The sequence below is a fragment of the Haliotis rufescens genome, unplaced genomic scaffold (genome assembly GCF_023055435.1).
Source record: "Haliotis rufescens isolate VD_foot unplaced genomic scaffold, xgHalRufe1.0.p SCAF_2, whole genome shotgun sequence".
NCBI classification, from domain to species: Eukaryota; Metazoa; Mollusca; class Gastropoda; order Lepetellida; family Haliotidae; genus Haliotis; species Haliotis rufescens.
This window is the reverse complement of record NW_025963890.1, coordinates 39,432,220-39,444,693: the sequence shown is the minus strand read 5'-3', so window position 1 is coordinate 39,444,693 and position 12,474 is coordinate 39,432,220. Positions and strand designations below refer to the sequence as shown.

The 12,474-nt window shown below is 39.6% G+C and overlaps 1 protein-coding gene across 1 annotated transcript in view; it reads left to right on the top strand.

Moving 5' to 3' along the window:
- LOC124114810 (interleukin-6 receptor subunit beta-like) overlaps positions 1–12,474 on the top strand; it is a 62,326-nt gene that overhangs the window by 17,013 nt on the left and 32,839 nt on the right. Inside the window, exons 2-7 of the mRNA XM_046475589.2 lie at positions 771–894; positions 3,855–4,145; positions 5,711–5,837; positions 7,164–7,357; positions 8,024–8,166; positions 10,217–10,373. Of these exons, the coding sequence (XP_046331545.2) occupies positions 801–894; positions 3,855–4,145; positions 5,711–5,837; positions 7,164–7,357; positions 8,024–8,166; positions 10,217–10,373 (1,006 nt within the window). The 5' untranslated portion in view covers positions 771–800. The remainder of the gene's footprint in view (positions 1–770; positions 895–3,854; positions 4,146–5,710; positions 5,838–7,163; positions 7,358–8,023; positions 8,167–10,216; positions 10,374–12,474) is intronic.

The window sequence follows — 12,474 nt, the reverse complement described above, 5'->3', positions numbered from 1 at the left end:
GCGTGCCTATGTACTCTCGGAACACGTTTCACGAAAAAGTATTGAAAGCTCTCCACATCCCTTGGCATATTCAACGGCATTGTGTGTGGAGATGATAGATCACTGGGAGGAGCTTATGCACACTCGATGACCCCAGCAACCTTGTTGCTAGGCTGACGTCACATGGCATTGTTTCGCCGATGGATCTTGCAACAAAATTCAACAAATTACGTCATCAGGTATTGTGACGTGATTGTAAACTTTGAGGTGCAAGGCCCCGTTCCACTAGGCGATCGTACTCTAGCGCAACGACAGTCGTTAGTCTAAGTTAAATTATGTGAGTTGTGATAGCCTTAGCACTACGATAATTTTGTGGGACGAACGCCTGAATTCTAAAGGTGGACCATTGTATGATATTAAATTCATACGTTTCAACTTTTGACGTGTTTGAAGTATTATTCTGTTAAACTCAATTGGATTATGCCATGGATCATGTAGGTGTCAGCCTATTTACACTCAACAGTATAATTCTAAAAACATTATAAATGACAAGTAATAAATAAAATACTAAACTCGCTCTCGTGTAAAACCAATTTTATGAAACTCGTGAATAGCGAAAGCGAGTCAGATACCAGAACTATTCACTCATTTCATAAAATTGGTATTACACGGGAGCTTGTTTAGTATTCTGTATATCTGCAATATTTTTCATGTGTGAGTCTCCCTTTAAAAGAAATAACTTTCACTGTACATCAGTATACACAATGTCATGATATTTGTTCCGTCTGTAGAAGAGGTTCGTGTGACAGAATGACGACATCATGACAGGAGACGCAGGAAGTCGGGGGACACTCAGGGCCGTCATCCTCCTGGTGGCATTCAGCTACAGCCTTGCATTCTTTTTCAACAATGGAGGTGAGTTTTTTTTACACCTTGAGCAAATTAAAGCCCCACTTATGACCAGTAGTTTGTTTGTTTGTTTGTTTGTTGTTTAACGCCGCACTCAGCAATATTCCAGCTGCCGGTAAATGTCGGTGGTCTGTCAATAATCGAGTCTGGACCAGACAATCCAGTAATCATCTTCCCAAGGCAAGGGAGTTAACTGACTTTAAAAGTCCAGTTTCCACCCTTGCCGAACTAGGCTGGAATTCCTGGGCTCGACCGCAGCTCCACCAGTGGTTATTATGAGTTATGTCCCTTCTAAGCCTCTCTTATGGACCAATCAGATTCCACCTCTCGTATCACTTGCATTTGTTTTAAAAAAAATGGCGGCGCCCAGTCAAAACTATCTGATAAATAATCAAGATCTATATTGTGATAAAACGGGTCTTACATAGCGAAGTGCATCAAATCACGGGAGCACCTTGATTTTAATTAAAAACATGAAAAAACTTGGAAAATATCTGTTGACAACGAGTTGGTGGTGCTCATGCTTTGCAAATTCTGCAATCGACAGAAATCTGCACGACATTTTACGAACCGGATTTCGTGTAACTCCATAATACCAGCCTAGTTCGACAAGGGTGGAAACTTGACTTTCATAGTCAGTTAACTCACTTGCCTTGGGAAGATGTCAAGTGATTGATATCATGAGCATCGATCCACATAATTGGGATACGATGGTATGCATCAACCAAAGTAGTATAGCAGTAGAAACTAACATTTTTAGTCCGCTAGTCCTTATAATGATAACATATAGCAAAACCCTTAAAAGGGCAAATGTCTACTGGTCCTTATGATACCTTGACCATTGGGCAGTTCCTTATGCTTATTATACATACAGATATATTCAGCTCTGTCCAGTTTGGACCCGTGAAGATCCACGTAGAATAGGTCTTCAGGAACCCATGCTTGCCGTAAAAGGCGACTGTGCTTGTCGAAAGAGGCGACTAACGGGATCGGGGGGTGAGACTTGTTGACTTGGTTGATGCATGTCATCATATCCCAACTGCATGGATCTTTGCTCATGATGTCAATCACTGGATTGTCTGGTCCTGAGTCAATTATTTGCAGACCGCTGTTATATAGCCTGAAGATTGCTGAGTGCGGCGTTTAACAACAACAACAAAAAATAGTGTTAACAGTAAACACCAAACCTCATGTATTTTCTTAACGCAAGCTTTGGCTATACACTTACATTTCATGCAGTCGCAATTGAGTTGTTTGGCTGTATTTGTAGATCATCATGTCAGTGATATCATGCCAATATGAGTTTTATGCAAACAGTTTTATTCATATATTTCACATATACGGTTTTAATAATCAATCCAGCCATCTGGCGAGCATTTTGTGAACGTTAACGTCCCAAGAAAAGACAGGCGGACGCTAAGGCAGGCAGGTATTTCACACGCTGTGTTGGGAATCGATGCAATATCAAAAGTCCAGTCACGAGGGCATAGATTATGTCAGGTTTCAACATATCAGTATCCAGATGAGGAACGACCACAATTTTTCGTAACTGGGTACAAATGACATTTAGTGTTGTTTTCTGTGACTATTTGTTTGCTTCTGTTAAGGTACTCTTGAGGTTACTTTTAGAAATCTCATTCTTCTGTATGGTGTATACCGTAAATCTTGAAATTAACGCAAGCATGAATTAAATGCGAAAAATGCGAGCGGTCTTTGCTCGCATTAATTAACTTCCCATTTATGTCTCCAAAATGACTATCAACAATAAGACGGCCTCACTGCACACTTTGGATAGCGGAAATACCCACTTGAATATAAACACAAACACGGTTTATTGAGCAGCAGTTGTAACAATTGTATAATAATGTCATTCAAAGAATAGGAATTACACAATGGGCATCCAGTGAGTTATCACTGCTGGCATCAAGAGTTCTCCCCTCTCGTGTCAAGCTTGTTAACACCTTCTCCACATTCCTTATCAGTGATCTGTTGTTGGTTCAGTTATTTTATTGCCTTCAAACTTCCTTAGTGCCAGTCAACAGAGTAAACATATAAACTGTGTGTTGTTTTTAGGAAAATACTGTTTATTATCCCCCACCCAACAAAGTTGGTGGGGGATATAGAAACAGGCTCCGTCTGTCTGTTCGTCCTTCCGTCCGTCTGTCACATTTCGTTTCCGGAGCATAACTCAGAAACCGTTCAATATTTTTTCATCAAACTTTACAGGTCTGTCAAGTACATGCTGAACTGGTGCCCTTTCCTATATAGAAATTTTAAAAAATTAAAAAATTTACGTTTCCATGGCAACAAGATGGACTTAGGTTCTGTGAGAGTAGAGTTCGTTTCTGGAGCATAACTCATATACCGTTCCGTTCCGTTTACAGGCTGAACTGGTGCCTTTTGCTATTTAGAAATTTTAGAAATTTTATTTTTTTTACGTTTCCATGGCAGCAAGATGGACTTAGGTTCCAAACTTTTCTTTTTTTTACAATTTCCATGACAAGTTCCACCTCAGTTAAAAAAGGTTAGGGTTTGTTTAGATTTAATTATGTCATAAATTGTGTAACAGGGGTGGGGGATATAGCCACGTTAGTGGCAAACTCTTGTTGTTTTTACGAAAGTGCTCTATTCAGTGCTAATAAGCAGTGCTATTTGCTGTTTGATTGGATTTAGGTAAGGATATGTATCATTCCACTGGGGATGGGGTGGGGGAGTTGCATTTTCTGGCTAGGGGTCAGCAGTCGTTTAATTTGGAGACGCATTAATTTCTAGATTTACAGTATTTTCTTAATTCTGAAGGACAGAATTACCATATCATAATAAAATAAAAATGTATTTCTGCATCAGCTGTCAAACTGCAGAAACAACACTATTTGTTTGATTGAATAAGACAGTTATCAATATTGCAATGTTGTTGTTTTTCCTAGAACTGTATTCAGAATGTTGTTTCTACTTTTTATCCTCAGAAGTGCGTCCTATTAATCCAAATGGATTTATTAATGAGACCTTGACCTTGAACTGTACCGTGACCTCAGACAGTATCCCTGGCAACGTTTCTGGATCACTGTTCTTCGTTAAAGATTTTGAAGATGTGGAGAAGGTTCTTCCCATGCAATACATCACCCCTCTAGGTGACCGAGCCATCCAACTCGACTTCCCCATCATGTCAGACATTCATCAGGGGAGCTACGTCTGTAAATTGAACAAGACGGATGGAAGCAGTATCATCATAGGTAGTCAATACGTCAGCGTGGATTGTAAGTAATTTACCTTACAATATAGTTTTAGCTCACCTAGCTTTGTTGTTCTTTGAGTCATCCTTTGCAGTCCTTAAGTTTTCCTTCTTTGAAATGACTTGATGGATTGAACTGAAAGTTTTTGTGGATGTTTTTTACTAGAAGGGCGTACAAGTTTGTTCAAGGCATCAAAACTGGAATTTCAATGTGGTTGCCAGGTAGCCATCTTGCTCTTAAATTCTATCAAATGGCACATTTGGTTCTGTAAACTACTTCAGACCCATGAAGATCTGGGGTAGAATAGGTCTTCAGGTACCCATGCTTGCCGTAAAAGGCGACTATGCTTGTCGTAAGAGGCGACTAACGGATCGGGTGGTCAGACTCGCTGACTTGGTTGCTGCATGTCATCTTATCCGAATTGCGCGGATCGATGCACATGATATCAATCACCAGATTGTCTAGTCCAGACTAAATTATTAACAGACTGCCATCATATACATGTACATGTAGCTGGAATATTGCTGAGTGCGGCGTTAAACAACAAACAAACTGTAAACTGCTTCTTCACTGAACATGCTGAAATTGCCATTCTGAGGGAGCTGAACTTTGGCGTGTATGTTTCTTCTTCTTGTGCATCATATTTTGTTCAAATCATTAGATTTTAGTGTTAGTTTTAGTCTCCAGTATTTATGCAGAAATATTTGGATGTCAATGCCTACAGCATTTTTAAAGTGTTTGTCTTTGTTGGCATTTCAAACTGTTGACCACATATCCAGGTGAGCTACAGTGCTGTGACACTATTTTGCAAGGCTGTAGTGGACTAGGGAGAGTATCTCTTGTCACATCTGATTGGACCCTGTCCATGAGATTGGGAAACTGCCTCAGAAGATCAAGTATATACAGGACTTTCTTCAGCTTCATGGGGGGCACGGGTTGCCCAGTCGTCTAAGGCGCCGCGATTCACCATGCAAAGTTGCGTCCCTTGGGCACGCCTGAAACCTTTCGAATCCCGGTTCTCCCCGATTATGTTTCTAGGTTTGTCAGCACCATACCCGTTTCACCGAAGTGGTAAATGTCTGAGACCTGCATCACTTCGGGCTTTCCTCCCACATTAAGCTGACACGCCGTGATATAACTGGAAAACTGTTAAAAGCGGCGTTAAACCCAACTCACTCACTCACTCTTCAGCTTCATGGAGGCATCACGATTCTCACAAACTAGTGACAGTTTAATCTGAACTCTCATACACGTGGAGACCTTCTTGCTTGTTTACACTACAGTCTGTTGATATTGAAGGCTCCTTAATGATTCTTGGGGCGATGGGGTAGTCTTGTGGTTAAAGTGTTTGTTCATCATGCTGTGTGAAACCCATTTCTGGTGTCCCCAGCCGTAATATTGCTGGAATATTGCTAAATGCGGCGTAAAACCATACTCACTCACTCATTGATTCTTGGTTAACGCTGCAAGTCATTTTCTGGAAAGCAGCATCATAGGGTTTTCGGGTTTTGTTTTTTTGTTTGTTTGTTCTTTAACACCACACTCAACAATATTCCAGCTACCTTAGTGTCTGTCATGTTTTGAACCAGATCGGACCAAGAAGGTGGAGAAGATCGACTGCCGTGTGTTTGACTGGAGGAACATGACCTGCACTTGGGACCTGGGAGTGGACTATATAAATGAAAATCGGGTTATAGTTGAGCTTCAGTGGGCAATGTAAGTATAACTTCACCCTCTTTTTATTTTTAATTCGAATGCCCCTTCAATGTGGCTTATTTCAGCATGCCTTTAAAAATATCTCTCCAGAAGTTCTGAACACCTCACAGGACCATATAAAACACTTAGGATTGGTTCCTTGTCAATAAGGTCCCAGTTATTATGTACTTATATAACCATATTTAATTAGGAAATGTTCACATACCATGTTTACAAACTAGATCTTGGTTACATGCATATGGTCTTGTGGTACAGCGTCCGCCTGGAGAGCGGAAGGTGCAAGGTTTGATCCCCGGCCGCGTCATACTAAAAGGCATTAAAAGGTGGTACTTGTTGTTACCCTGCCTGGCGCTCGACATTAAGGGGCTAAAACAAGGACTGGTCGGCTCAGAGTCAGTATTCATGTTAACTCAGTGGGCTAGCACAATAAATCAGCCTCAGTTTGAACTAGTACAAACAGACACACACATGTACATGCACGTTGCTATATAAGTGCAATAATCTTGGACGCGATGTTAAACCCCATTTCACCTCACCTTCTCATGCATGTTCAACCATGCTGAATAGAGTTTAGTTAAAAAATAACAACAGTGAGCTTGAGATTTTGCACTCTTTTGCACTATCTTTATGTAAAAATCTTCTCGTTCCATGTGAATTTGTTTCTATCAAAACAAAGCAAATTGCATGACATGTTTTTTAGACTTGTTTTAATGGTAAGCTAACAGAATAATGCAAACACATGTAGCATTTTGTTTATGATAGGCAACAAGATAATCCAAGGCAGTTCATTGAAAAACTTAAATATTATTTTTTGAAACTTGATACAGAATTAAAAAAAGGATGAATACATGGGTAGTGGTATTGTATATCAGCAGGTATACATATGTGATGCATCAATGAATACATGGGTAGTGGTATCGTATATCAGCAGGTATACATATGTGATACCGGTACATCAATGAATACATGGGTAGTGGTATTGTATATCAGCAGGTATACATATGTGATACCGGTACATCAATGAATACATGGGTAGTGGTATCGAATATCAGCAGGTATACATATGTGATGCATCAATAAATACATGGGTAGTGGTATCATATATCAGCAGGTATACATATGTGATGCATCAATGAATACATGGGTAGTGGTATCGTATATCAGCAGGTATACATATGTGATGCATCAATGAATACATGGGTAGTGGTATCGTATATCAGCAGGTATACATATGTGATACATCAATGAATACATGGGTAGTGGTATTGTATATCCGCAGGTATACATATGTGATGCATCAATAAATCAAGCAACGTCTACTTTCAGTCTTGAATCTCCAAGCGTCTGCCCCCACCAGACGATGACGTCATGCAGCTGGAAGGAAAACGATGCTGAGGATTCTTACAAACCTGAAACATACTTCATGAGAGTCAATGTTACAAGATATGACAATGACAAATTTGTAAACATAATCGATGAAGCTCTATCCAACTACACAATAGTGGACACTTTAACACTAGGTAAGATATACCATATTGCTATATTAAGTGTCCTGCCCTATTCGTGCCCCCAGACCAACTTCTAGAATATTCTTGTTAGAGATCTTCATGAGCACTCCCTACAAAGTCTATATTGCATATTTATATTGACCACAATTACTGACACGGTATGTCAGAGTTTCATTTAAACATCTGGATGATACTTTTCAAATTTGGCAATAATTCAGAAGAATGTTTAATCAAAAGTTGATAAAATTATGAAAATGTCTCGATGTTGTTTGTCTAGAGCACTGCATATGATTTTAGGAGCTCTGGACCTGATGGGATTCTACGACTAAATAGACATATATAGTATATATACATGTAACACCCCATGTTTGTCTTAAATGGACACCTTGTACCCATGTTTGTCTTAAATAGACACCTGGTACCCATGTTTGTCTTAAATAGACACTTGGTATCCATGATTGTCTTAAATAGACACCTGGTATCCATGATTGTCTTAAATAGACACCTGGTACCTATGTTTGTCTTAAATAGACACCTGGTAACCATGTTCATCTTAAGAGAGAGATCATCAAATATAACCTCCTTGAATACAGAAATCATCAGATATAGGCCCCTTCTCTACGATCATAATCTACCATGATAAAAATCTGCAACTCAGCTTTGCATCTGTGTTTACAGTGGAACCAGCTCCTGTGTATTCATTGACTGTAGCAAACAGGACCAGCATGTGTTTGTCTCTACGGTGGAACCATGGGCAACAGTTCATGAGGCGCATGATGTACACAATGCACGTCCTGCAGAAACAGGGTTCTGTCTTAAAGGTAAACCTGCTAAACCTGTAACACACCACTCCACATTTGACAGGTATGTCCATTAGCTCCAGTAGGTTCATGAAGTACCCAGTGCACATCCTGCAGGAATAGGGTTCTGTCTTAAAGTTAAACCTGCTGACCCACCTGTAACACACTACTCCACATTTGACAGGGATATCCATTAGCTCCAGTAGGGTCATGAAGTACACAGTGCACGTCCTGCAGGAACAGGGTTCTGTCTTAAAGGTAAACCTGCTGACCCACCTGTAATAAACTACTCCACATTTGACAGGGATATCCATTAGTTTCAGTAGGTTCATGATGTACACAGTGCACGTCCTGCAGGAAGAGGGTTCTGTCTTAAAGGTAAACCTGCTGACCCACCTGTAACACACTACTCCACATTTGACAGGGATATCCATTAGCTCCAGTAGGGTCATGATGTACACACTGCACGTCCTGCAGGAACAGGGTTCTGTCTTAAAGGTAAACCTGCTAAACCTGTAACACACTACTCCACATTTGACAGGGATGTCCATTAGCTCCAGTAGGTTCATGATGTACACAGTGCTCGTCCTGCAGGAACAGGGTTCTGTCTTAAAGGTAAACCTGCTAAACCTGTAACACACTACCCCACATTTGACAGGGATATGCATTAGCTCCAGTAGGGTCATGATGTACACAGTGCTCGTCCTACGGGAACAGGGTTCTGACTTAAAGGTAAACCTGCTGACTTACCTGTAACACACTACTCCACATTTGACAGGGATATGCATTAGCTCCAGTAGTGTCATGATGTACACACTGCACATGCTACTAGAACTTAGGTTTAATCAGTATCAGGGGAAGACACCATGTGTTTGATCATTACCAGGAGTAGACACTGTGTGTTTGATCATTACTAGGAGTAGACACTGTGTGTTTGACCATTACCAGGAGTAGACACTGTGTGTTTGATCATTACCAGGAGTAGACACTGTGAGTTTGATCATTACCAGGAGTAGACACTGTGTGTTTGATCATTACCAGGAGTAGCCACTGTCTGTTTGATCATTACCAGGAGTAGACACTGTGTGTTTGATCATTACCAGGAGTAGACACTGTGTGTTTGATCATTACCAGGAGTAGACAGCATTTGGTTGATCATTACCAGGGGTAGACACCATGTGGTTGATCATTACCAGGAGTAGACACCATGTAGTTGATCATTACCAGGAGTGGACACTGTGTGTTTGATCATTACCAAAAGTAGACAGCATTTGGTTGATCATTACCAGGAGTAGACACTGTGTGTTTGATCATTACCAGGAGTAGACACCATGTGGTTGATCATTACCAAAAGTAGACAGCATTTGGTTGATCATTACTAGGAGTAGATACTGTGTGTTTGATCATTACCAGGAGTAGACACCATGTGGTTGATCATTACCAGGAGTAGACTCCATGTAGTTGATCATTACCAGGAGTAGATACTGTGTGGTTGATCATTTCCAGGAGAAGACACCATCTGGTTGATCATTACTAGGAGTAGATACTGTGTGTTTGATCATTACCAGGAGTAGACACCATCTGGTTGATCATTACAAGGAGTAGACACTGTGTTTGACTTGTCCATAGCTTGTTTGGAAAAATGCTTGATTTATGCAACATCACTGGTTTTGGTGGCCATGGCTAACCTTGATTATCACTTAATAGTAAATATATATGTATTCGGGATGAATATTGCCAGGAACTATATTGCAAAATGTACTGATGTTCAGGAAACAGAATCACAGGAGATCGAAGGGACATAACTCTTATTCCGCACATTGAAAGCAAATATGTTTGATCTGTTTGACTAAAGTGGTGGATATTGCTTGTGTTTGACTGATATTATGATATGTATGTAGTATTGCTGTTTTGACGGATATTATTTGATACAGGGGTAGTATTGCTATTTTGACTGATATTATTAGGGTATGTGTACAATAATGTTCTTCTGCAAATCATGATTGACCATAAGGCCTACTTGTCAGAAACATGCCACATTGCTGAACTCTAATATGCTGTGTATTTTCAGTTCAACACCAGTGAAAGGGAGGTAACTGTGTGTGACCTACATCCTGCCAGGACATACAAGCTGCAAGTGTCGTGTATCCCATTACAATATCAATCTAATGAAACTGAAGGATTTTACAGTGACTGGACCTCCATAGAAGCAGAAACACTGGAAGACGGTCAGTGCCTTACTTTATACCAATTTATCATTTTGATCCTAATCCTTTTACATACAGTGACAGTCTTATTTTTTTAAGGCTAAAAAAGAAATATTCTTGGTTCTCAGGCACCGCCGCACAAAGTCTGCCGCACGTTTCGTTTGTATTTCCATTTTCAAAACCCCTAAAAATGCTTAAATATTCCACGTCCTAATACACGACCCCAAAAGTGAAATGCTACAATACTAAAAAACAATGCGATCCAATATAACGTGCAGTTACTTCCCTTTTCATGTGCACTCGTGTGTTATCATGGTTATGGTCATGGCGGCAATAGGAGTTTGTGTGCTTATTTTGCTGTTTGCAAATTTGGTCAATGAAAACATTGTATTTGCGATAAAACAGCACCAGACATGATGATTTACAAATTCAATGGTATTTGTGTACTGTATGCGGGACAATGTTTCATACGCAGAGGTTAAGATTTACAATTACATGTGTATTTGTCTCGTAAAATAAGCAGGAAATGCTAATTTATATACCCCGTCTATAAAGCGAATCGGAATAAAGCACATCACCAGTGCATACAAAGTCCCTACATTTGCAATAAAAACGTGTTTGTCTTCCGCAGAAAAAAAATACATCGTATCCCTTCAACAAATTCAGGAAAACGAACAGATTATAAGAATTAAACTTGGCCAGACAAATTTGAAATTTGAGATAAAACATCACCAGACATGATGATTTACAGATTAAATTGTATTTCCTGTTCTGATAGGTATTGTTTGATATGCAGAGTTTGAGATTACCGTGTGTCTTGTCTCGTAAACTAAGCCAGAAGTAACAATCAGTTGTACACACGTTTCCTAGAATCTACCGGTGATTCAGTCAAAAATTACCCATTAATATAACTTTAAAGAATTTTGATACAATGAGAGGAAGAATTGTATCTGAAACTATTATTTTATCAGGAATAATTTATTCCAATATCAGGTTAGTTGCAGCTTTACTATATACATGTGAAATAAATTAGCACTTTGGTTCAGCTGATCGCTATTGCCAGATATATTTTCGTATGGAAGAATTGGACCAATCACCATCGATGCTTCCGCAGCCGCGATTGTGAAAAATTTATGTTGACATTTAATAGTCAAACTACAACAAATATGACTTTCAGGGATTCAGTGTATGGCACTTATGATATATATATCCATTCTATCCACCAAGGCGTCAATAGTGGAAATATGACCATGGTTGCTGTGAAAAACAGTGAGTTGTGTGATCTTTCGATCACTTCACATACGATTTCGCCCAAATGAATTGAAACAATATTGAATGAAATGTTGATTAAAATTAATAAAATAGATTACAAATATAAATCCAGAAATATTATGAACTCTTTTTACAACCAGACAGTGTAAGTACATGACGTATTTGCGTACTTCTGCACAGATTTGCTGACATGGTATTTCCGGTGTTACGCGCTCACAGTAATGTGTTTGTGTTGGGGAAAAAAACATAAGGAAAAACTCTTCAACCCCGTGTATAAGACAACCCCACCCCCCTTTGAAAGCCTCCTAATTGTAGTTATGAAAAACTCGCCGCATACACCGCGATATATGGATTTGGATTCTTACTAGTTTGAACACAACCCCCCCCACAAAAAAGAAAAAAGCAGCCCATCTGCCCACCCGCACAATATTTTCCAAAGCTATTGCCTGAGAACAAATTCTTTTTTTCAGCCTGAATAAGAATAAAATAAATGAAGATAGGAAAGAATTTCAGCCTCTTTCTCAGATTATCAAGTATGGCTTTCTTCTTAGCTTAACATGAATATAACATGGTAATTAAATGTTGTTTTTTAAAATGGTCAGTTCATATATGTACTATTCCTTAAATAATCTATCGACCCATGAAGATCCGGGGTAGAATAGGTCTTCAACCCATGCTTGCTGTAAAAAGCAACTGTGATTGTCGTATGAGGCAACTAAGGGGATCGGGTCACTGACATGGTTGATGCATGTCATCATATCCCAGTTGCATATATTGATGCTCATAATGTCTGCCACTGGAATGTCTGGTCCAGACAGACTATAGCGGGATTATTGCTGAGTGCCGCGTT